General features: G+C 49.1%; 3 protein-coding genes and 1 pseudogene across 6 annotated transcripts; 3 read left to right on the forward strand and 1 right to left on the reverse strand.

The window, feature by feature from the left end:
- The first annotated feature begins 19 nt into the window (after positions 1-19).
- On the forward strand, positions 20-1,439 carry TAF10 (TATA-box binding protein associated factor 10). Its single transcript, XM_059068245.2, has 5 exons — positions 20-287; positions 427-581; positions 822-886; positions 975-1,089; positions 1,273-1,439. Exons 1-5 carry the CDS (start codon positions 56-58, stop codon positions 1,360-1,362), a joined length of 657 nt encoding a protein of 218 aa, XP_058924228.1. The 5' UTR covers positions 20-55; the 3' UTR covers positions 1,363-1,439.
- ILK (integrin linked kinase) lies at positions 1,414-8,048 on the reverse strand. 2 transcript variants are annotated; one of them, XM_059068243.2, is made up of 13 exons: positions 7,701-8,048; positions 7,350-7,529; positions 4,083-4,248; positions 3,805-3,900; positions 3,521-3,617; positions 3,339-3,422; positions 3,142-3,227; positions 2,899-3,008; positions 2,661-2,788; positions 2,442-2,563; positions 2,243-2,342; positions 2,007-2,137; positions 1,414-1,823 (listed from the first exon to the last, which is right to left on the reverse strand). In XM_059068243.2, exons 2-13 carry the CDS (start codon positions 7,436-7,438, stop codon positions 1,674-1,676), a joined length of 1,359 nt encoding a protein of 452 aa, XP_058924226.1. In that variant the 5' UTR covers positions 7,439-7,529; positions 7,701-8,048; the 3' UTR covers positions 1,414-1,673. The 2 variants fall into 2 exon arrangements, with proteins under 2 accessions (XP_058924226.1, XP_058924225.1); XM_059068242.2 differs by having other exon boundaries at positions 7,917-8,045.
- Positions 1,528-22,561, forward strand: RRP8 (ribosomal RNA processing 8). 3 transcript variants are annotated; one of them, XM_067038744.1, is made up of 10 exons: positions 1,528-2,374; positions 5,822-5,928; positions 8,054-8,328; positions 9,515-9,884; positions 10,088-10,541; positions 10,632-10,761; positions 10,920-11,026; positions 11,111-11,207; positions 17,301-17,450; positions 22,381-22,561. In XM_067038744.1, the coding sequence occupies exons 3-10, from the start codon at positions 8,230-8,232 to the stop codon at positions 22,417-22,419; spliced, it is 1,446 nt and encodes a 481-aa protein (XP_066894845.1). In that variant the 5' UTR covers positions 1,528-2,374; positions 5,822-5,928; positions 8,054-8,229; the 3' UTR covers positions 22,420-22,561. The 3 variants fall into 3 exon arrangements, with proteins under 3 accessions (XP_066894845.1, XP_066894844.1, XP_058925533.1); XM_067038743.1 differs by lacking the exon at positions 22,381-22,561 and having other exon boundaries at positions 17,301-17,686; XM_059069550.2 differs by lacking the exons at positions 1,528-2,374; positions 5,822-5,928; positions 17,301-17,450; positions 22,381-22,561 and adding an exon at positions 11,437-13,632 and having other exon boundaries at positions 8,024-8,328.
- On the forward strand, positions 14,525-17,167 carry LOC136794515 (Fanconi anemia core complex-associated protein 24 pseudogene; annotated as a pseudogene).
- Positions 22,562-24,321: the final 1,760 nt, after the last annotated feature.

Below are 24,321 nucleotides of genomic sequence, written 5' to 3' on the forward strand. Positions count from 1 at the left end.
CGTAACGTGAACGGAAGCGGAAGCGGCTCTGTTCGCCGCCTCTCCCACCGGCCCGATGAGCTGCAGCGGCTCCGGCGCGGACCCCGAGGCGGCGCCGGCTTCCGCCGCCTCGGCCTCGGGCCCGGCACCCGCAGTCTCGGGCCCCGCCGCGCTGCCCGCCGGCGTCGCTGCGGAGAACAAGGCCAGCCCCGCGGGGACAGCTGGGGGGCCTGGGGCTGGAGCCGTGGCAGGGGGCACGGGAGCCGTGGCGGCGCGTGCCGGGGAGCCGGCCGATAGGCGCGGGGCGGGTGAGGGCCGGGACGGGTGAGGGCGAGGGCCGCGCCTTGGGCTGACCCCAGCGGCGGGTGAGGGCAGAGGGTTAAGGCAGACCTAGCTGGGCCCCCGCGCCTCCCACCTCCATGTCTCAGTTTGCTGGTTCTCCTCCAGCTCCGGTGACGGCAGGCGGCGCGGCGCCCCCGGAGGGGGCCATGTCTAACGGGGTTTACGTGCTGCCAAGCGCGGCCAACGGAGACGTGAAGCCGGTGGTGTCCAGCACGCCTCTGGTGGACTTCCTGATGCAGCTGGAGGATTACACGCCTACGGTGGGCTTCCCGCCTGAACAGGCTGCTGGCCCGCTGTCACGTCAGCTTCTGCCACGCCACCTGTATTTGCAGCGTCCTCTTGCGTTTACTCCCCTGCTAGCTCTTGTGATTTATCCCTTCTGCCCACCCAAGCGAGGAGCTTCCTGGTAGCCAGGCTTGCCCTCCATTTCCCTTACCCTCCCACTCTCAGCCCCACAGTACACAGGGCTAACACTGACAGTCGTCTAATTGATTTCTCAGATCCCCGATGCAGTGACTGGTTACTACTTGAACCGTGCTGGCTTTGAGGCCTCGGACCCACGCATGTGAGTAAACTCCGGGCAGGTTAGAGCCTTGGGTGCTTGTGTGGAGTTTGTTGTCCACCTCCTTCTCATACCATCTTTTTCTCTCTAGAATTCGGCTCATCTCCCTAGCTGCCCAGAAATTCATCTCAGATATTGCCAACGATGCCCTACAGCACTGCAAAATGAAGGGCACAGCCTCTGGCAGTTCCCGAAGCAAGAGCAAGGTGTGAGGGGAGGCTCATTGAGTCAGTTATTACCTCCTACAGCAGCAGAGGCTTAAATTATCCTGAAACCCCTTTGAGGGAAACTAAGCCCTAGGGGAGGTGAAAGACCTACTCAGGGTCACCCATCTGGGACTGAAATCTGGAATTCCTGTGTTCAGTTGGTGCTCTTCCCTCTTCCCTCAGGACCGCAAGTACACTCTAACCATGGAGGACTTGACCCCTGCCCTCAGCGAGTATGGCATCAATGTGAAGAAGCCGCACTACTTCACCTGAGCCACCCAATCTAAATGTACTTGTCCATCCCCTTGTCCCCACACCAGCCTGTTTTCATAATAAACTTTATTGTGACAGGCAGGGCTGATCCCTCCCATGCTGGGAGACACCGTGTGGCAAGTGACAAAGCTTTAAGCCCATTCCCTTTTTGGGCCACAGTGGTAGGGATGGGGGCAGGGGATGGGCCCCATGGCTGGGGTAGTACCATGACTAGAGGCAGGGGAGGCAACCAGAGGCCTGCTGCTTTGGGGAGGTGCACTCCCCTAACCGTGTCCTGAGACCTCTGGAGTTTAGACAAGGACTTCCCAGCCCTACTTGTCCTGCATCTTCTCCAGGATAGGCACAATCATGTCAAACTTGGGCCGCTTAGCAGGGTCTTCATTCATGCAGATCTTCATGAGTTTACATACGTGGGGGGAAATGCCTGGTGGGATGGTAGGCCGAAGGCCTTCCAATGCCACCTGCAAGCACAAGGGAAAACAACGTGGGTCTCAGAACTTGAGTCTCATGTGGGAAGCGGCCTCTAGCCCTCAGGACAGGATTCTGTATATTTGAACAAATGTAAGAAGAGCCCAGTCCCACTACAATTATTGTCACTACCACCACCATTCCCCCAACACAAGTATATCCAGTTATGCTCTCACCTTCATTCCAATTTCCATGTTGGAGAGGTCAGCAAAGGGTACCTCCCGTGTCACCAGTTCCCACAGAAGCACTGCAAAACTCCACATATCTGCTGAGCGTCTGTTTGTGTCTTCAGGCTTCTTTTGCAGAGCTGGAGGGACAGGACTTAACTGTTCCAGCTGCCTATCCTGTCTGCTCCCTTCCATTACTGCTGAGCTGCCCCTTCTCTGCCTCCCAACATAATGCACTCACTCACCTTCAGGGGCCACCCAGGCAGGCGCATACATGCGTCCGGGGCACTGGAAGGAGAACTTGACGTCGGCCATACTGATTCGAGCAGTCATGTCCTCATCAATCTGAGGAAGAGAAGATAGTTGTGTGGAAGGAGGTAAGTCCTATTCTAGATAGGCAACGGGCTTCTGGGGCCTGGGCCAGGAGTGAAGTTGTGAGCTCACCATTACACTACGACTGTTGAGTGCATGTCGTGGGATGAGGGGCTCTAGTGTGTGTAGGAAGGCCATGCCCCTTGCCATGTCCAGTGCAAACTTCACAGCCTGGCTCTGGTCCACAACGAAATCTAAAAGAGGAGGCAAGAGTTAAATAGTTTTGGAGAGTCTTACACTTCTCTCCCCTTCCCTCCCCCACCACAACAAGATTTGGCATCCCCTACTTACTGGTGCCTTCATGTAGCACATTGTACAGGGATCCATATGGCATCCAGTGTGTGATGAGGGTGGGGTGAGGAGCAGGTGGAGACTGACAGGCACCAAGCACTGGGAGCACATTCGGATGGGAGAAGATCCTGGAAGAGGGAGAGAATGCCCCTGGCTGAGACCCAGCATCAAAGATCTCCCTCTGGGTGCTGGGCAGGGTTCCTTGGAACCAAGGCTTCCAGTTTAGGCCTTGCCGCACCTGAGCCGGGGACACTCCTCGTTGAAGTCCCTACTCTTCCTTGTACTCCAGTCTCGAACCTTCAGCATCTTCACGACGATGTCATTCCCCTGCCAGCGGCCCTTCCATAGCTGAGGGACAGATATGGGTTAGAAGGCTTTAACTAAGGCCACTGCTTTCCTGCCCACTAACTGGAGGAAAAACTTAAAACGAGTGCAGAGCAGGTAATGTGTGCGGGGGTGGGAGGGCAAGGGCAGGGGTCACCTCTCCAGAGTGATTCTCATTGAGCTTCGCCAGAAAGTTGAGCTGTTTGAAGTCAATGCCGGAGTGTTTGTTCAGAGTCCCATTTCCTGAGAGTACGGGCAGGTCAGGTACTTCCCTCTAACCAGCCTCCCTCTCACCCAGCCCCAGGAGCCCAGGATTATTCTCTATCACCACCCCTCCCGTCACAACTGACTCACGGGGCCGAGTGCGGGTAGTCCCCTTCCAGAATGTGTCCTTGTATGGAATACGGTTCAGATTCTGGCCCATCTTCTCTGCCCGCTCTAGGGAAGAAAGACAAACAGTCTTGGCCTCAGCTGTTGTGTGGTGGGAGGAGATAGGCTGAAACACGGTAAAACATGAGCTGTGGGTGGGGACAGACCTCGGAGAAGCTCTCTCAAGGGTGCCTTGGCTTTGTCCACCGGCATCTCTCCATACTTGTTACAGATGCTGACAAGGGCTCCATTAGCCACTAGGTCCTGGAATTAAAAGGTGGCTATGATGAGGGCAGTCACAACCAACTGTGAATGCAGATGCAGTACAAACCCTGTGAATGTCGTGAGTACTGGGCAGTACTCATAGGATGGGTTGAGGGTTCTAGAATCTCCCACTCAAGCTCAGACTTTGCTTCCCACCCATCCCAGAACTCAGGGCCTGAATACTTACCTCTGCCACCTGATCTTGGCCCCAAAAACAGGCATAGTGCAGGGGCACATTCCCATGCTCATTTACTGCATTGATGTCAGCTTTGTACTGCAGCAGCTGGTCCCCATGGCCAAACAGAAAGAGGCAGAAGGTACAGTCAGTTCCAAATGAGAGATGTGTGTTGAGGCATGCAAGGAGGGAGAAGAGTATACATCCTTTCTACGGTATGTTATAGTGCCTGTGGCTGACTTCCCGGCAGGTACGTCAAGTAGAAGACAGAGGCAGGGGTTCATACATACCTTCTGTACAATATCACGGTGCCCATGACTGGCTGCCAGGTGCAGAGGGGTGTCATCCCCACGGTTCATCACATTGATTCGTGCCCCGCGCATGATCAGCATCTCGACCACAGCAGATCGGCCTTCTCGGCAGGCCCAGTGCAAGGGGGAGAAGCCATGATCGTCCCTTTGAGGAAGGGGCAATGGTCATTGATCTGGAGGTGGGATGGGGGCAAAGGCTTTGATACAAAAAAAACTGATTGTCACTCTGCATACTCTCCCTGAGAAATTACCTCTAGGACTTTGATTCTCATTCATGCCAGCAACTCCCAAAGCTGTCCAATTCAGACCTTCCCCTGAGCTTCAAACCCAACCAACCACTACCTGAAATCCCAACAGATCCATAGGATTCATTGTCTTCATCACCATCTCCCACTAGCCTTTCTTCCCTGGCATGCCCTATCTCATTAAGTGGTAACATTCTTCATCTGGTTTCCTTTGCACCCCTTTTGCAACATCTGTTGGTCCTTTCTGTTTTCCACTGCATCTGGCACATCCCCCTACTACAGTACTTGTCACACTGGATTGTAAAAATCTGTTAGTGGGCTGTCTTGTCTATTAGACTGTAAGCTTCTTGAGAGAAAGGAGTGACGGCAGCTGTTCAGTGCATGTTAATGGCAAGGAGGGGTAGCTTTGAGAAGGAAAGCCACAGCTTGTGGGAGAGGAAGCAAGCTTACTGATTGGTTCTGATACTGAAATTAAGATCTAAAAAGGGAATGGAATTAAAATGATGGTTTAGAAGGGTTTATAATGAAAAGGAGAAATGCTTTTGATAAGTCATTCATGATGAAGTAGATACTACCACATAAGACAGTATTCCTCAAGCAATCCTGGGCACAGAAAGCAAGAAAATGAGAATGGCTTCTTTAGAAAGAAAGCTATATACCTGACTTTTTTCTTTTCCCAAGAACTTGTATTTTATAAAGTAAAAGAAATGTACAAAAAACAAAAACGACAAAAACAACTGGGTGGAAGCTAGGCCAGCCTGACAGCCTGGGGCCATAAAAGGAAATTCCCTCCAGTCCTGGGCTGCAGATCCAAGGGGCGGAGCAGGGGGGCAGTCCGTGGTCTGGGCCGGCAGCCTCAGGATGCCTTAGTGCTGCGGTCACTTCCCGTGTGCGGGCTCAGGGCGGGCGGGGCCTGGAGCCGCCACGGCGGGCCACCCAGATGTCCCCACAGCCAATGTGGGTGGTGGGTGTGGCCTTTAATTTAGATTTCCCTCCACAGCTGCCTCATCTGCTTGCAAAGATAGCCAAAACCTTTCCTGGGAGGTGGGTATTCCCCTCCCTCTTCCTAAAGCAATCACCACCCCCTGCTTATCGGTCAGTTTTGCATCCCAGCTCTTTAATTTGTGCCCCAGCTTATCAGCCTCTGGCAGTCTGTAGCCCCAGAGCAGGCCACAGCCTGAGAGCAAAAGTATGGGCACAAGGGTTCTGCCCACTGTCAGGCTGCCGGTCAGCTCAGAACCTGAACTTTAGTCCCGAAGAGGCCAGCAGGAAGTTCACCCTCACTTCATATCCAGCATATAGCCAGTTGGGCCCCCAAAGCCTATCCACTCAAACCAGCACCAGTTTCACTAATGCCACACCTTCAGCTTTTGGCAGCTGAGTCTTCCTAGATGCCAGGCTCACTGGACAACCTCACCTGACCTGTTAATACCCCACCAACAAAATACTAACTGCGCTCGCTGTCTTTATCAGAGCACCCTTTGAAGAATTATATGAAAAATGGAAGGAGTGACTGCGAATTATGGAGAAATAGCATAGAGCCTAATGGAAACCTGTAAAGCCTGGATGAAGATGACAAGGTGATCCTTACCTCTCAAACCTAAAACATAAATTCTCCCAACCTCAAAAACTAAAATTTTAAAATAAAATTAAAATCCACCATCCTGAATCAACATCAATACTGCTTTTCTTGTCCTCCTGTCTCAGCCACCCTTAAAGAAGTTGTCTACATTCATATTCTCTACCTCCCATTCAACCTGTCACAGGGCTTCTGCCTTGAAGGCAAGCATTATGTCTGATTCTGGACCTCTAGCACCCAGCACAGAAGTTCAGTATAGTTCTTTAAATGAAGGAACCAAGTATAGTCTGGTTTGTTCACCTGTTTTCCTCTGAAACAGCCCTCACAGAGATCATCAAATATTAATTGTAAATTCAGTGGTTAAAGTGCTCAAGTTCTTTGACCTCTCATCACCCTATAGTACCATTGACCACTCCCCTTTTGTTGAAACATTCACTTCTCCAAGCCTTACTAGCATATTTTCCTGTTTCTCCTTCAACCTCCAGTTGCTCCTTTTTGGTCTTGTAGGTTTCTCATCCCCTCTGTTTCACACCCACCTCTTCAACTGCCACCTACTTGCTAATATCTCCCCAATCTGTCTCCAAGTCAGATCTCTCTCCTGAAATCCAACAGCCTACTCAACATTTCCACTTCACTGTACTGTCACTTTAACATGTCCAGAGTGGAACTCATCACCCTTCAGTCAGTCTTGTCCATGTCAGTAAAAGGAACCACCATCTACCCAAGTGCCCAAGCCAGAACCCTGGTCATCATCTTTGACATTCCTCACTTCCCACACCAAGTCTCACCAATTCTTTATCCTAAAGATTTCAGGAATTTGATCATTTTTTTCTTTTTTACCTGCCCCAATTCCAGTCCAAGCTATCACCACTTCTGGTGCCTCTCTTCACATCACCACCTGCTCTTCACAAAGCATCCAAGATGACAACAAATGGACAGTCTCATATCATTACATGGCTTTTAAACCCTTGTTCTTGGAATACATACATTATTATAGCCTAAATATTCTTGCATGATCTGGCTGACCTTTGCAGACCTTTCCAATCTTATCTCCTGTCTTTCTCTGCTTGTACCCAGTGCTTCAGCCCACAGAAGCCCACAGAGGTTTTCTATCCTCTAGCCATATGGAACTCCGGACAATTTCCAGGCCCCCTGGAAATCTGTGTCTTGCCCCCAGCTTTTGCCCATGCAGTTTACTGAGGCTAGAAAAGTTCTCTGCAGCCTCTGCCTGTGAAATTCTTATTCAGTCCAGATTCAGCTCAAACAACAGCTTTCTGTGTGGAGACCCTCGGCCCCGCTGACTGGCTGTGCTTAGCCCTTATCACACTGGATAGGAAAGTCAGAAGCCCGCATGAGCACCCCACATCGCGGAGAGGAGCATGTCTTTACCCTTCCTCTCCCCCACCAGCCACCTCAGCTCACCCCTGGTTGAGGTCGTTCTCCGTGTTGTCCAGCCACAGGCGGACGGCAACCGCATTACCCTCCCGGCATTGAGTGAAAATGTCGTCCATAGCAGCGTCCCGGCGCTGAGTCCCCTCGATTGGGAAAACGTGGGGACTGTAGAAGGATCCAGGGTAGGGGGGTGAGCCCCAAGCTTTGTCCCTTAAAGGAGAGAAGTGTTTGTGTTGGGGTGGGGGTCTGGGCACTGAGTCCCCGTCTACCGGAGGTCTGTGAAGGGGTTAGGGGCAGCGGGATAGTCCCGTACTGTGTCCCTTGGGCGCGAGGGAAAGGCGGGTCGGGCGAAGTAGGGGGTGATTAAGGGGTAGTACCTACCGAAGGGATGTCAGAGAGCAAGCACGGAGACCCTGCCAGCGGACAGAGCTGGGGGGAGGGGGGAGTTTAGGCGTCCTATACCCTGGGGGAGGGGATCGGAGGTCCTTCCCGGGGATGGCCCTCGTTCCCCACTCGGAACGGAGTAGGCGGAGTGAGGGGTGACCGCCTGGTAGAGGTCGAGACTTGGGGAGGGGGCACGGGTGCTCCCACACTCACCGGGACTCGGGCTGGAGGAGCCTTCTGCGGGGAACTCCCGTCCGGCCGCGCCCGCTGCCCGGCCCCGCCCCTGGCCCTCTCTGGCTGGCGCGGGGCTCCTTCCCCCGCCCTCCAGCCCGCCTTCCTTGACCTTCTAGCCTACCAGTGTCTAAACTCGATGGTTTTCGGCGCTGCGCCGGCTGCTCTAGCCGCCTTAGCTTTCACTCTTTGGTTTCCGGCCCTGTTCTGGAGCCTCTGAGCGCTTTGATTCCTGGAGACGAGCTGGGCACGTGGAGAGGCTGGTGGACCGCGCGACCTCGCTCTCCCCAGCCCCATGTTCGAGGAGCCGGAGTGGGCCGAGGAGGCCCCAGTAGTCGCCGACCTCGGGTCTGTAACCTTACGGCCTCGGACCACGGCCGACTCGCAAATCAAGGTGAGTGGACGTGCGGGGGCAGTCGAAACGGACCCCGCTGGATCCCAGAGCTGGGGCGCGCCGCATGTGTATTAGGGGGAGGGGGGCGCCTGAAGCCACCCGAAAATCCCGGACTTCCAAAAGAAAGTGACGTTGGAACTGAGAGAGACTTGGTGAGTAGAAGTTAGTGAAGCAAAGAGGGTTTCTTGGAAGGAAAAGCACGTGCAGAGACCCTGGTGTGAGAGAGCATATTCTGCTAGGGTCGCACGCCTACACCGAAATAATCTGAGTAGTTGGAAGGGAGACAGTGAGAGGGGGTGCCGTAGAAATTGGAGAGCTAGAGTAGAAGCTTTGCATACAGTAAAGATACAGAGAAGCCAGTGGAGTGTTTTAACAGAGGAATGATTTTTTCAGATTTGCATTTTGAAAAGGTCATTGGGTGCTGTGTGGAGACTAGAGAGAACAAGAGTGAACGATGATGAAGGGTTGTCAGTACTGCCTTTCAAAGGAAGGTGGTGCTGAGGGGAACTCTAAGATAAAATGCCTGGCTTAGGACTGCGCAGTAGGATTTCAACCTAGAATGGCCTCCCAGACGGCAGACCTTCTTTAAGCTTTTGCCGATGTGAGGGCTGCTGCACTTGCTCAGGCTCTTTCTACCCTTCGGTCAGCCTCCAACATGGAATCTGTCTGCTTTATTCCCTCCTCTTCAACCCCTCAACCCATTGTTGTAGTCCGTGCCACTGGCCTCTGTCTACAGCTTGTCCTTTTCAGTTTGTTTTCTACACTACAACTATTAAAGGAGGCATCTTTAATACACACACGTGTGATCCTGTTACTCTTGTTTTCAGAAACCTTCCTAACTTTTATAAAAAGGTATTAGTTAGAGGTAGAAGCCTGAGACTGAGGGTTGGAGCTCCTGGTCCCTGGCCTTGATCTTGTAGCTTGTGACCTTATCACATTTCTCTGGGGAACCCCATTACCTCATCTGCACAATGAAGAAAGTGGGGTGGATGATTTCTTTGCCCTCCTTGGGATGGCGAGTTGAAAGTTCTTCAGGGTCTGGCAGTCTTCATGACAAGTTAAGTTGATTGGGAATAATCCAGATGCCTCTAACCAGCGTCTGAATGAGGTCCCCATCTCTCCTTTCTTATTCTCCAGGCCCCATCCATTCTCTTCACCCCTGCTCTCATCCCTTGTTTTCCCCCAGGGCTCCAAGCACCGCCAGCTCTTGGCCACATTACGGGCCTTGGAGGCAGCATCTCTTCCCCAGCAGCCCCCCAGTCTGCCTGGCAGTGACGAGGAGGACGAGGAGGAGGTGGTGGAAAGAAAGAAGAAACGCCCAAAAAAGGTCTTGTTTGCCAGCGCTTCTCCTGAAGTAGAGAAGAAAAGGAAGAAGAAACGTCAAAAACAGGGCCCACTTAGCAGTGACTCCAAGGAAGAGGAAGTGGAAAGGAAAAAGTGCCACAAAGGGGCTCTTCTTGGCAATGTCTTTGCTGAAGAAGAGAAAAGAAAGAGGAAATGCCAGAAACAGGACCCTTCAAATCCTGCCCAGCCCCTGGACAATGTTGACCAAACTGGTATTAGTGCATGTGGGACAGGGAGGGGGTATCAGCTGATGCTACATATGACAGAGGTTATCTGCCACCACTAGGTTTAGGGTTAGGGAATAAGAAGTATTTTCATCTAGGCCACAACCTCTGTCTCAGGTTTAGTCTCTTGCTAAGCCTCTGAATTCAGGGGATATTGCCCCAAATATGCCTTCCCATCTCACTCCCTGCAGGTTCCAAAGCTTGGAATTCTAGTGCTGCAAATGACTCCACCAAGCCAAGTCCTGAGACCCCTTGCTCCAACCCTCCGCATACCTTGAGTCGCAAGCAGTGGCGGAACCGGCAGAAGAACAAGCGTAGACAGAAGAACAAGTTTCGGCTTCCTCAGCCACCAGAGCAGGCCCCAGCCACAGCCGCCGCAGAGGAGACAGAGGTGCCTCCTGCCCCCAGTCCACACAGCCATGGAGCCCGGGCGGGGGCTCTGCGAGCCCGCATGGCCCAGCGGCTGGATGGTGCCCGGTTCCGCTACCTCAATGAACAGCTGTACTCAGGGCCCAGCAGTGCTGCGCAGCGCCTCTTCCAGGAAGACCCTGAGGCCTTTCTCCTCTACCACCGTGGCTTCCAGAGCCAAGTCAAGAAGTGGCCACTGCAGCCAGTGGACCGCATTGCCAGGGATCTTCACCAGCGGTGAGTGGGAGTTGGTCATTGTGAGAAGCGAGGTGTGTCTGTCACGGGCTCAGACCAGACCAGTGAGCTATTCCTCCGGTCCACTTCCAGGCCTGCGTCCTTGGTGGTGGCTGACTTTGGCTGTGGGGACTGCCGCCTGGCTTCAAGTATCCGGAACCCTGTGCACTGCTTCGACTTGGCCTCTCTGGACCCCCGGGTCACTGTGTGTGACATGGCCCAGGTAAACCCCACTCCTTCCACATATCTTGCCTATGCCCTAGGCCCAAACTCCATGTGCTAATCTCTAACATGCCCTCTCTTCCCGGCACACCTAGCACTCAGTGCAGGCTTTCTCCTCCCCATAACATATGCTTCATACAATACTCTCACTCTCCGTAGGTGCCTCTGGAGGATGAATCTGTAGATGTGGCTGTGTTCTGCCTTTCACTGATGGGAACCAACATCAGAGACTTCCTAGAGGAGGCAAATCGAGTGCTGAAGCCAGGGTAGGAGTCCCCAGGAAACAGATGCATGTATATGTGCACATGCGTGTGTCTGCTCATTTACCCAGAACTTTCCATCCTTTTCAGGGGTCTCCTGAAAGTGGCTGAGGTCAGCAGCCGCTTTGAAAATGTTCGGACCTTTCTGGGTGCTGTCACCAAACTGGGCTTCAAGATCATCTCCAAGGTGAGGGCCCCAAGAAGTCTGTCCATATTTTTGTCACGTGTGTGGCTCTTCAGGGTAATAGTGGTGTTCAGGACGGAGGTCATAATCAGACACGGACGTTTGCTTCTTGAAGGCATGGCTCGTGGGAGAGCCCTGGGAAGCTTTCTGAGCAGGGACGGGATGTGGACAGAGGTGGTTTGAGGAGTTGGGGGTGAGGATTTAGAGCTCACTGGGTCTTTTCTGTCCCTAGGACCTGACCAACAGCCACTTTTTCTTGTTTGACTTTCAAAAGACTGGGCCTCCTCGGGTTGGGCCCGAGGCTCAACTCTCAGGCCTGAAGCTCCAGCCTTGTCTCTACAAGCGCAGGTGACCTCTGGACCCCCCTTGAAAGGGGAGGCAAGTCTTGAACTCCAGGCTCAGTACTCTGAAGACTGTATCCAGCCAGGCTGTGACCCGGGGCCTGTTAACACCCTTACTCCATCCCAAGAACAAAATGTAATGAAACCCCTGGCCCAGCCCTGCTCTAATGGAGGCTTCTTGGTTCCAGGAAGCATAAAGTCATTTGGGCTAGCTAAAGAATAAGGAGTTTATTGTGAGAACGCAGGAGTATCTGGGAATTATGGATGCCTTCAGTGTCATGGAAACGACAGGATTTGGAATTCTAGGCGTCTCTGGGTTTGGCCCCTTTGCATCTCTCAGGAGCCACGTGGGCTTTCTGTCCTAGCCCCCCTGTTCTCCTCTATTCTGCATTTCCTGTTTGCGCGCCAGCTCCTTCTGCTTTACCCATAGCTTCTGCAGCTGTGGTCTCTGCCCAGGCCTTGGAGGCCGGGGGCAGGCATTGCTTCTTGGCTCTGGGGCAGCTGGTAGCCCGCCAACATCCTGGCTGAGCACATCAGTCTGGGCTTCTAGGTCAGGATGGTTTGATTGTCCCTGTACTGAGTGCTTCTTGCCCCTGATACTCATCTCCATCTTTGGAGCTGTATGGCCCAAACTACTCCTGTTGTCCCACAGGGCCCTGGTGTGTGTCGGGCTGAGGGCACAAATTTTGGAATCAGGTAGGCCTGCCCCTGATTGCTGAGAGTCTTTTAATCTTTGAATGTCATATTACTCATTTGGAAAATGGTAGGATTCTTGTCTCATAGGATTGTGGTGTGGTGTGGGTTAATGAGGAAATCTGTAGCTAGGGCTGGGTGCACAGGAGGTGCACAGTAAACTGTAGCTGTGGCTGATGTGTGTTGCGAGCATTACTATTCTCTAAAGACCTTTTCCAGGCAGGGTTAGGGGTTGAAGAGTAAAGAATGGATTTGTTGACTGAGGAAGACTCTGGGAGAGCTCAAGATAGGCCTTTCAGTAGGCTTATTTTGTAGGATTTTTAGAGATTCTTGACAGATTGTGAGCTCTTCTTGGAGTGGGGGGTGGTGCAGGGACTGGGTCTCTTCATAAATCACAACTGATTGATGCTATTTGGGGTGGAGATTGGGCTGTTCATTGGCAGAAGGGTCTGTCTGTTGTTTCTGCCTTATAGTGGGCCCAAATCAGCATGTCCTAGGAAAGCTATGGGCAGGGAAGGCTAGTGCTAGGAGAGGATGAACTGGGATGATACGTCCTTGGCCTCCTCCAGAAGGCATCTGCCATGGGCCCAGGTATAAAGATATAGCCTGTTTTACCTATTTCAAAGAATAAGAACTGAGAGTGACCACTGGGACACAGGTTCCAGGGCTCTGGGCCAGTTGGGTGCCTCCAGTAAGGTGGGTGTTTTGAGGCAGGCTGTGTAGGCCAGAGGGCATGTTTGGAGGCTGGGCTATGAACCATCCAGCAGATACTGCTCAGTACCTTTTTTTTTTTTTTTTTTTAATTCATTCTACAGATATTTATTGAACATTAACTCTGTGGCAGGAACTTTGTTAAAGTGCTGGAGATACAGTAGTAATTTAGACCCACATAGACACTGACCATATAGTTCTTTCCTATGTGCTTTAATAAAGAAAATAAATAATGCCGTGGGAACACATAAGAGAGGCTTGTGAATGCTTCTTAGCGGAAGTGGCACCTATGCTGAGTCTGTGATGATAGGCTGATATGCAGTTTCTCCAATTATGAGAGAGAGGCATACTGTACGGTAATGTAGTTCTTTGAAAGCAAAGAGTTCTGGAGGCTGGAAAGCCCAAGATAAAGGTGCCAGATGAATTTGGTTCCTGGGGAAGGCTTTCTTCCTGGCTTGGCTGTATCCTTCCATGGTGGAGAGCTGCTCAGTACCTTTGCATGTGCTTCTCTCTGCTGTATACTCATCTGATTGGCAGTCTTACTCATCCTTCCAAACAGCCTAGTTGTTTCCTACTCCATTACTCCCAAAGCAGAACTAACTTCTTCATCTGCACTCTCAAAGCGCTACGTGAAGAGTGCAATTTCAGCATTTAAATAAATACAGTGTGGCAATTGCTTTGTACATTAGGCTGCAGTCTTCTCAACTTATATTTACCTTTGTATTCCCAAGCTGGTCACTTGAGATCCATCTAAGGAGGTGATAAGGATGACAGGGTCCAGTTGAGTGAGACCAATGAGAAGCAGGGGTGCTGCAGGAACCCAGGTTTGGGCACATGATGAGGGCACTGTCGACTAGTGACGGTGGAATAGGTGGAGGCGGTTGGGAGAACTTCAGTGAGTAGAACTGGTGGGACATTGTGGCTTGGTGAGAGAAAGGAATCTGAAGCAAGTCTTGGGTTTCTGGCTTGAGCAACTGGTTGGGCTGGTGATGCCTTTCAAAAGGTTGGCTTTTTGGTACCTAGATGTTCATTTGGAAGTGGGACAGAAACTCAGCAGCCAGAGGAGGTAATTCAAGTCATAGGAATAGATAAGATATCCAAAGTAAGATAACGAGAAGAGAAAGTAGCTTGGATTAGAGCTCTCAGGAGCATTTAATGGATGAGTAAAGGAAAATGAACCCATAAAGGGGACAAGAGGAGAAGGTGGGGCCAGAGATGGAAGAGTAAAACCAGGAGAATGGATTTCTTAATGTGGAAGGAGTGGGGAGGTTTTCGGCTGTCAGATGCTATTGAAAGGTCTATTAAGATGAGAGAGAGGTCAGATCGCAGCGGGGAGAGGATTGCTGCATAATATTGAGGGCCTGGGGTTTGAATTTATAGTGGTATTATTCACGAGTTTATAGTGAGCCCGATCAGCCCAGTGCTGTGGTTATCTCTGCGTACTCAGGAATCTAGGTGTAGCTGTGGAAAAAAGTGAGTACTGAGGGATCATCCAGAGTTGGAAACTTGCCATGCAGTTGAAATAAACAAGCAAAGGAATTTCAGACCGTTCGTAAGTGATTGCTATGCTGGACCATGGAATTTGGTAGAACAGGTGAGTGGAGTAAAGACAGGAGTAGGGGAGAGCATGCAGGAGAGAACCCGGAAGTGGAGCGCCACAGATCCAGGCAGCCGATGGAAGGGAACACCCCTGATGGCACAGGCCCCATGCACATGCCGTTTGGGCACATTGTGGCCAATGAGAAATGGCGCGGGTTGCAGCTGGCACAGGGAATGCAAGGAAAAATTAAAACTCGTTTTTGAGGATGGCCTGACACTGGTAGATTTTTACTTGTCTAGCAGATCCTGCATTCTTTATATCACCGAAGCTGATTTGGTGGCAGGAAATGGCTACAGAAAGAGACTTGTTCAAGTTAGAAACTCCTGTAAACTTCAAGGGATTGTAGTAGTTGAAAAAACGCAGATGAGTGAACAGTACTTTCCAGCCGTACAGAAATTTAATGTGCTGCATCTTGGGATGGTGTTGCTTCCAGTGGTCAGCCAGACGGAAGCGTCCTGTCTCATTAGCCACTTGGTTGAAGAGCAAACCAAAGAGCCCAGTAAGAACCCTTTTCTCAGGAAGAAACGGGCTCTGATCTCTGAGTCAGCGCTCCTTCGAACTGTGCAACAGATCCCAGGAGTCAGGAAAGTTAAAGCTCCTCTCCTGCTTCAGAGGTTTCCAAGTATCCAGCAACTAAGTAATGCTTCCATCCAAGAACTGGAGCCGGTGGTTGGACAGTCAGTGGCCAGCACATTCATGCATTCTTCACCCAGTCCGGGTGATGGCTCTTCCCACGGCATCTCCTTTACACCACGAACCACAGGATCTTGTTTTCTTTCACATTAAGAAACAATCTTTCCTCTCACAGAAACTAGGGAAGGATGAAGTGAAGCCTGAATGGCACCTGCCAGTTGTCCTGCCCTGCTTTCTGGGCTCAGGTATTTACTTCAGTTAGTGTGCCCCAGATGGCACTGCCCGCATCCTGCTAGCACGAAGAGGGTTGGTGGACACCTTCCTAAGGGAGTCAGTTTAAACAGGGACTCTCAAGATTCAGCAAAAAGCCAGCTTGGGCAGATTTTAATGTGTGACCTTGACCTGTATCTATCATGGAAGGTGGTGGATGTGACCGTCTAAAGGAAACAAACCTACAATGAATGAAGCACTGTGTACCATAAGCCCCTTGTTCCTTCTGGCAGAGCCACTGTTCTTCAGGTCTGGTCTTAATACACCTGTGCTTTGAGGGTGGCTGCCAGTGTAAACAAACAATTGTACTGCCTTTTTTCTTCCTTCCTTCCTTTCTCCCTCCATCCCTCCCTTCCGGGTAGCTGCACAGTTTGTAATCACTGAGCATGATTTCAGAACACAGAAAGCCTGGAGTCCAGAGTTCCCATTTTAAAATAAAAAGCCAATGTGTGCGAGGGAGGGGAAAAAAAAAAAAGACAGGAGTAGGTTGTTGCATTGGGGGTCACTGAACAAGTAACCTAGAAGGATGGGAGACTGTGGTCAGAAACTAAAATGCCTGAATAATTCATATTGGAAGCAGAGCAGGTCCAGGCAATGGCTAAGTTTAGGGTGTAGTTATAGGGGTGAGTGCCTGAGAGGTGTGCAAGGGAGGTTGCCAGATTGGTTAATGCATGGAGGCCTCAGGTAATTGAGAGAGGTTCTGCGTGGACTTTGAAGTTCTCCAATATGATGGTAGACATAAGCGTGGAACAGGTGCCAACCTCTTGAAGAAGGGGGTAGATCCAGGAGATCTGCAAAGAGTAGGAGAGGTGGAATAGCGTGAATTTCGAAGGGACAGAGGGTTCACACAGCCTACTAGAGAGACTTGCATCTTGGGGGTGATGTGAGGCTGGTGAGTGGAGCTGGCTGCCAGGCAGCCAAGACAAAATACCCTGACAGTCCTCTCCAGCTTGGGGGGATTCACTGGGGATTGTTGGGGAGACAGCTGTTGTGGCAGCTCCACGGGATAGGAATCTCCTGGGATAACAGGGAGGCAAGCCATAAAGTCTAAGGGATGTTTTGGAGTAGCAGAGCATCTGTCTCACTGTAGGACATACATCACCTTTTTATCGCTCCATATCTCTGTTTCCCAAGTGTTATTTATATTCCTAGATCTTGATCAATTTTCCCTGCTTTATTATCATGCTCAGCAGGACAGCTGGGATCTGCCTTCGTCCCTTTTTTGTTTTCCTCCCTTACTCAAAATCTGGATTCTTTCTTTGCCTGTTCTGGCTCCAGCCACCTATATAAACATCTTTCTGGGTCTCAGGCCCCCGGCTCCCCCTAACTTAGCCAATCCTCCATCTGCGTTTCTGTCAATTCTGAAAGCAGGACTTTCCTGAGTCTGGGTCCCCCCTGCTCCATCATCAGCTTCAGGACAAGCTGTTCTTCAAGTCCATGCCTGGGCTTCAGTGTCTAATGTTGAGAGCCTAGACTGAAGAGAGAACAATATCTATTTCTTTAAGAAATAACAGCATGCCAGCTGTTTAAGGAACAATGAGATCAGTTTAAGGAACGATTGGAGAACAGAAAGAAAGAGTGCAGTCATAGTAAGAGGTAAACAGGAGTGGGAAAGAGTGTAATTGGAGATTCCACTGGGAGCATTTGGGAAGCTTGAGGTATTTATTCCTAAAGCCAAGAAATGGTGAACCTGGAATCTGACTCCTGCCCTGGAAATGTGGAGGGCAAACAGATTCATTAACTGTTTCAGGGGTGGAGCCAGGGGAGTGCTGCTGCTTTTGCATTGGACTGTGTTCCCAGAATTTGCCATGGTAAGCCATGCATGAGTGTATCCTTTGCACCTTGCAGGAGAGGGAAGCGTCAGCTGGTCTTGAGTCCTGTCTGGTAGGACCATTTGAAGAGGCAAGGAGACCTCAGCACAAAGAAGCTAGGAGTGTGCCATGTGGGCTGAGGAGGGAGTCTCAGGAAACCACCCAGAATAAAGCTGCATCCACCAAGGTAAAGGGGACTGCAGAAAAGGGACAGCATGATGCTCCCTTTAAATATCGAGCAGACCCATGGGGCACAGAAATATCCAGTCAAGCAAGAACTGTTTTATCCCCTTCCTTCTCTGCAGTTGGACCCAGTGCAGTCAGCAGCTCTTAGGTGGAGAGGAGGTGAGAAGAGCAGAGAGCATCCAAATCATTCCTCCCTTCCCCAGTTCAGGCTCCTTGACTTAAGTGGGACAGAGCTGGGAGGCGAAAATAGTTAATAAATCTACAATAGGTGCAGATTATTTGTTGTAATGTAGGATTAGACATTGCAATCATTTGAGATTGGTTTTGTATCTTAAACTGATTCTAAGACATCTATGAACTAAGAATGAGCTGAAAAGTCACAGGCTTGCTGCAGATTTTCTCTAAATGAAAAAGGTTTGGAGGGGTGGTGAGAGGTAAGAATAAAGTTGGGTTTGGATAGCAGTCTGTGCTCATGCTTCCTCAGCATCCCTTTTAGAGGCTTATTGCCCCTGCAGTCATCGGGGTACTCCAGCTTTTGTTCCTGTAACACTGTTCTAAGGGAGCACAGCTCCCAAAGAAGCAACGTGGTCTTGGCAGACACAGCTCGGCTCCAGTCACTCAACCACTTACGTAGTTGCACGAAGCCCTTTACAGATTCTCACAGAGACCTCTAATTACATCGTCCTCCATCCCTGGTGACTTCCCAGGCTGGCCACCTGGTTCTAGGACATTCGACTATTGCAGTAACCACCTTACTGGTCCAGTTACTTCCACTCCTGTCCCCAGAGCAATTCATTTTCCACTCAGCCAAGTGAGCTTATTAAAATGTAAGTCAGATATGTCACTTCTCTGCTGAAAATCCTTCAGTGGATTCACAGTGCTCTGAGAACAAAAGGCAAACTCCTTCCCAGGCCCTTTGTGATCTTGCCCAGGCCTCCCTCTCCAACTGCACCTTAACCCACTGCTTCCACACGAAACTGCAGCCGCACAGGCTTTCTTCCATTCCTCAAGTGTTTCAAGCCATTTCTACTTCTGGGTCATTACATTTGCCACTCCATCTTCTCAGGATACTTTTCCCTGGTGAGTTCATTTTCATCTTCCAGATCTTCACACCAGCATCACCTTTTCTTCTGTGGAAAAAATGGGCTAGATGCTCACCAAAATGTCCTTTCCTGGACACACAGTTAAATTACATTTCCCAGCTCCTAGCATCAAGGTGGGGCTGTGTGCATAGTCCTCCCCTGTGGAAAGTGAGTAGAAGTGTTGTTTCACTACCAGACCAAGACAGTTAAAGAGTGGACGAGCCTTCTCCATATTCTCCACCTCCTCCTCTGCCCTCCAGGGTGACCTTGAAGCACGTGTTTTGAAGATGGAGTCAGAGCATAGAAGGAGTCTGGATATTTAAGTCCCTGCTTAGAGGAGAATTGCTTGACCAAGAATAGCCACGTTTCTTTGAACAAGGAATAACCTCTGTTGCATTAATGTTTAGCATGATATGCCCTGGCTAATCTATCTTCCCTGGCCATCCTGTCCACCTTATCTTGATCACAAAACCCTTTTTGTTTCCTTCAGGGTGCTTCAGACATTTAATTAGCTTACCAGATGTCAGTCAACACTTACCCCAGTCCTATGAATTGGACTCCTAACTGGGGAAAAAAATGCTCACATGAGGAAGTTGAGGTACTGATTTTATCAGTTACATTTTGATTGTGACCAAAAAAAAAAAAAAAAAAAAGGAAATCCCCCTAAAGAATATCTCAAACAAATTAGATTTTTCTTCTTGTAAAACTAGAAACCTGATGGTTGATGGTTGTTGGCATTGGTTCAGGAATTCAAGGATGTTAGCAGTTAGGTCTGTGTGATTCTCTTGATCTCTTGATCCTCATGGTCACAAGATGATGTGTTTCGATTAAGCAGAGACACCCTACTTACTATTACCCTTCTCAGGAGTCTCACAGGTAGCCACAGCCCCTATCTTTTTGGCCTTACTTCAAGGGTCCTTCCACATTGTTAGTACTCTGGTGTAAATATGTTCCATTATTCCCTATAACATGGCTGAGACCAATCTGAAATATTACTATTTTAAATATGTTTGACTCCCCTGCCCCTTCCCACATCTCAGTGGCCTGTCAGCGACTCATCCAATTCAAAGCTCTTCTCCCTCCAGCTCAGTGGGGTGGGGAAACCTTCATGGTCTCTTTCTTTCACTCATTCTTTACCTCCTCTATCACTTCTAGGATTGGGATTGGAGGAAGGCATGTTAGAGGCAAAAAGGCTAAACTTTGATTTAGTTTAGCTTCATCAGTGTGTTCTACTAAGACAGGCATTTAAATGTTGGCTCAGCGTGTGAGGTATTGGGGTTCTTTGGAGTTCCCGCCTTGGGACTTGCGCACTAACTGGTTTGGGTTCCCTCCTTATGACACTCAGCCCACACACCCCCTCAGCTCCTAAGCTCCTGACACTGACAGTGTATGCACAGCGTCCTGGTGCTGAAGTCCCTCACCCTGGCGGGCAGCCCTCCTGGGAGAGGTTCCCAACAAATACCGTAGGAGTGGTTACCTTTCTGGGAGCTCCCAGGAAACTCATGCATATTTGTCCTGCCAAACAGCAGAAGTGCAGCCCAGCCAGCAGCTGACTCCCCTTGCCCTGTCTCAGCTAGCCTGACTCTGACCTCTCCATATCTCTCTCTCTGGCTCCAAACCCTCACAAGTGATTCAGGTTACTTTCTCCCAAGAAGCCTCTGCCCCAGGCTCCACTCCAGTGGCCATATGGAGCTGGGTCTGTAAGTTCTGAGTGTAGCAAGTGTCTTGCTAGAGAATGTAATGCTGAATGAATATAAGGTCTCTCCCTCTCCTGGGAACATGAAATGACTATAAGGGGTTCTGTCGGAGCCCTCCTTGCTTGATTTAGGATGGAGGGAACAGCACTGCTTCCTTTCCTTTCAGGGAGAAGTGCTCTCTATTCCTAAAAGTTCCCGTCAATGAAGCTTGCATTTCTAACTTCATGTACAATAGGAAGGTTGGTGGGCCCTGGATCAGCTTTATTACCTTAGAGTAAATTCTGTGTAGGTATATCTAGCACCCTTATTTAACATCTTACTTGTGCAAGTATTCTTGTAAAATGTGAATTGTTCTCATGCATGTGCTTTATTTATAGCGTATTGTCAACAAATCTTGTCTTCTTTTTTTCCATCACTCAACTGTGTTTTTAATATCCATCTATGTTATCAATCAGGGCCCACTCAGGAAAGCAGAAACCATACTAAGTGTTTCAAATAGAGGGCATTTAATGCAGAGAATTGATTACAAGTGATAGAGGCTGAGACAAAAGAAGATGCTTGATGTAATTAAAAATTAAGAACTGGAGAAATCAGATAATGACCTAAGGCCTGGGAAAACGAAACGGAAGAAGGGAAATAATTACCAGAAACTAGGAGCTCAGAAAAGGGGCCACTTTTGACTGGTCAGTACTCAGATCTTTGTGGGGAGGCTCTCTCCACATACCTGGTGCTTGGACTTCTGAGGAAGAAAGTGGCCTTGAGGGTGAGAGAGCAAGGTCTGACTGTTCTCTGACTGCCAAGCGGGGAGCTGATCTGCTGCTGGTGTCTCAGAAGTGTAGCAAAGCTGCTGCTGAGTGCAAAAGAAGCTAGTAGCCAGAGACAGCTGTCTGCAGCTGAAATACTGTGACAGCAACTGGAAAACAGGAATGAAGACTCTCCCCCCATGTTTCATTTTCAGTTTCCCTCTATGGCATCCCTTTGGCAGAACCTAATGGAACCACCTGCCAGTGGATTCTGGGAAATACACTTTGCAGAGTCACAGCTGCAACAACACAACTCCAGAGTGTGTGTACGTGGGGGCTGAGAGGGAGGTGTGTTGCAGAGGGAGATAGGACAGTGTAGGAGCCAAAAGAAAATAGGTAGATAGCCAGTATATTCCATGTAGCTGCTCATACATCTAGGTTGTTGCTTCTGCCGGCTGTGAAGTACTTCATAATGTGCATCCACCATAGTAAACTTATATATTGGCCTGGTTGCCTCAAATTCTTTGCCATCTGGAGAAATTAAAATCCTTGCTGCTAGGGTTCTGAGTACAAAATAAGTGCCCCCGACTAGATGCACTCATTGGAGATTTGGGAGGTAAGGGTCATCTTCCTGCCGCTTGGCTGTTATTGCTGGAGGCAGGTCTAAGCGCTGAGCTTTCTGCAGCAGCGTCCCACTGAAGCCAGGGACAAAATAGGGTGCCTGCTGTAGGGGCGAAAGTTCAGCATATTCTGGAAGTTCAGTAGGTAAAATAAATCTGCTCTGTACAAATTTGACTTTAATAAGATGGTTAAGAAGAAAAATTATTGGAAGGGTGTCAATAAGTTACTCAGAGAACTAATGGAAAGTCCAGGGAGTGAGGCTTAGAGAACAGACAGGAGCCAAGGGAGGATGAACAGCTGCAAATCTAAGGTCAACTTTAGTCTGGTTCAGATGGCACTGCTGTCACCATTGCTACTTGACTTTTCTCTCACTGTTGTTGGTACATAGATTGATGCTGAGAATTGAGTTAATCCTCTATGTTCATGGCACTGTATTAGGACTGGCTCAGAAAGGCCCCTCTCCTGTTCTTTGTTATTTTGTTTGTTTACTTTATTCCTGATTCATACTTCTGCTCCTCTTGTACCCCACAAAGTGTTTGTCTTGTGCCCCTGGACACCTGTGTATCTTTGGCAAAATAGATGGTGGTTTTGGTATATGCATGCTGTGGCAGAGACTTCCCAGCTGTTCCTCACACCCATTTTCTTCTTCCTGGGAAATTAGCTGTACTCTTTCCCAGCTTCCCTTATTCTTAAGTGTGGCCATGTGATTGAATCTAGCCAATTGGATGGTAGTGGAACTAAGGTGTGCTACTTCTGTGACTTGGGTCCTTAAATTTTCCTATGCACAGTCCCCCATGTTATTTCCACTTTGGCCTTTGAGCATATGACCTTGAAAGCTACACATTGAAGATGACGGAGCCAAAAGGTGGAAGGAGCCTGAACATCACTTAGAGGAGAGCCACCCACCAATTAGGAACATCTGTTTTGAATTTCACGTGAATGAAAAATAAATATCTTTTTGAGCCATTATACCCTTGGTTTGTTGTTACAGCGACTAGTAATCTTTTTTTGTTGTTGCGGTACGCGGGCCTCTCACTGTTGTGGTCTCTCCAGTTGCGGAGCACAGGCTCCGGACGCGCAGGCCCAGTGGCCATGGCTCACGGGCCCAGCCGCTCCGCGGCATGTGGGATCTTCCCGGACCGGGGCATGAACCTGTGTCCCCTGCATCGGCAGGCGGACTCTCAACCATTGCACCACCAGGGAAGCCCTTGTAATCTTTTTTAAAAAATCACTTTTAATTGAACACATCAGAAAAGTAAACAAAACACACACCCATACAGAAAAGTAAAAATGTTAAGCCTAATGGTTTATCACAAGGCCAGTACCTGTGTACACGCCACCTAGACTAAGAGAAGGCTGTCAACACCCAGAAGCCTCTTTTATGTCACCTCCGAACTTTCTTCTCTTGACTTCGCAAAGTTACCACCATCCTAACTTTCATGACATGATTTCCTTGCTTTTCTTTATAGTCTTACCAGTTGAGCATCCATACCTAAATTGTATATATTTCCATGTGTCTGGCTTCTTCCACTCAACATGAGATTTATGGGATTCATCCATGTGTTGAATGCAGCTGAATTTCATTCATTTTTATTTCTGTAGAAATATATCCCATTCTGTGAAGAAACCACAGTTTATTGATTGATTCAACTGTTGATGTACATTTGAGTTATATATCAATCAGAATGGGCTGGATCATGCTACAGGAAATAAAAACCCAAAATATTAATGGCTTAACCCCACTAAAGATAATTTTTTACTATTGCTGTAGGTTGGCAGGGACTGTTCCTAGTCACCAAGGTACTCAAGCTAATGAAACTCCATTGCAATACATGCTTCCATAATCACTAGGCGAGAAAAGGGAACAAGACAGATCACACCCTGGCACCAAAAGCTTCACCCTGGAAGCGACACATGTCCTCTTTGCCCCATTTAATTGGCCAAAACAAGTCTCATTGCCATATATACCTCCCGTACAAGCCTACCGTGTACCCAGAAGGAAGAGAAACAGGATGTGAACTGCCTAATGATTAGTTTGTGGTTCCTACAAACAATGCTGCTGTGAACAATCTTGCAAGTGCCTCTTGTGCATGTGCACATGCTTCCTTTGGGAATATAACTAGGAGAAAACTGGTCATAAAGTATGTATATCCTCAACTTTAATAGTTCATGCCAGACTGTTTACAAATTTTTCAATTTATACTCCCTTCACCAGGGAAATGAGTGTTCACTTAATCCACATGAGAATTCACTTTATTCCATATCTTTTGCTATCTTGTGGCATTGTCTCCCAGTTCCAGTATATGTGTTATGTTATGTCCTTTGGTTTAACTTTTCATTTCCCTGATTACTAATGGGATTGACCTTTTCATGGGTCTTACTGACTGCTTGAAAATCCTCTTCGATTAAGTGCCTGTTGAAGTCTCTTGCCCATTTTTTCTAATGGATTGTCTTTTCTTTGTTGATTTTTGTAGTTTTTATATATATATATATATATATATATATATACATACACATAATCCCTTTTGGTTGTATGTACTGCATGTATCTTCTCCCATTCTGTGGTTTGCTTTTTCACTCTCTTAATGGGTGTTTATTGACGAACAGAAGTTTAATGTAGCCTGGTTTATCGATTTTTCATGGTTAATGCTGTATGTGCCTATTTAAAGAATCATTCCTACCCCAAAATTATGAAGATATCTTACTAACTTATCTTCTGGACGTGTTAG

This window comes from Kogia breviceps, chromosome 7, assembly GCF_026419965.1.
Source record: "Kogia breviceps isolate mKogBre1 chromosome 7, mKogBre1 haplotype 1, whole genome shotgun sequence".
NCBI lineage: Eukaryota > Metazoa > Chordata > Mammalia > Artiodactyla > Physeteridae > Kogia > Kogia breviceps.

Bases quoted from the DNA above. Each gene is read 5' to 3' on its own strand.
- TAF10 (XM_059068245.2), top strand. From the start codon at position 56: ATGAGCTGCAGCGGCTCCGGCGCGGACCCCGAGGCGGCGCCGGCTTCC. The intron at 288-426 runs GTGAGGGCCGGG...GTTCTCCTCCAG, and splicing joins GGCCGATAGGCGCGGGGCGG to CTCCGGTGACGGCAGGCGGC. The intron at 1,090-1,272 runs GTGTGAGGGGAG...CTCTTCCCTCAG, and splicing joins GTTCCCGAAGCAAGAGCAAG to GACCGCAAGTACACTCTAAC.
- ILK (XM_059068243.2), bottom strand. From the start codon at position 7,438: ATGGACGACATTTTCACTCAATGCCGGGAGGGTAATGCGGTTGCCGTC. The intron at 2,138-2,242 runs GTGAGTGAGTGC...CTGTCCCTCCAG, and splicing joins TGCCTGGGTGGCCCCTGAAG to CTCTGCAAAAGAAGCCTGAA. The intron at 1,824-2,006 runs GTGAGAGCATAA...TTGTGCTTGCAG, and splicing joins ACATGGAAATTGGAATGAAG to GTGGCATTGGAAGGCCTTCG.
- RRP8 (XM_067038743.1), top strand. From the start codon at position 8,230: ATGTTCGAGGAGCCGGAGTGGGCCGAGGAGGCCCCAGTAGTCGCCGAC. The intron at 8,329-9,514 runs GTGAGTGGACGT...GTTTTCCCCCAG, and splicing joins CGGCCGACTCGCAAATCAAG to GGCTCCAAGCACCGCCAGCT. The intron at 9,885-10,087 runs GTATTAGTGCAT...CACTCCCTGCAG, and splicing joins GGACAATGTTGACCAAACTG to GTTCCAAAGCTTGGAATTCT.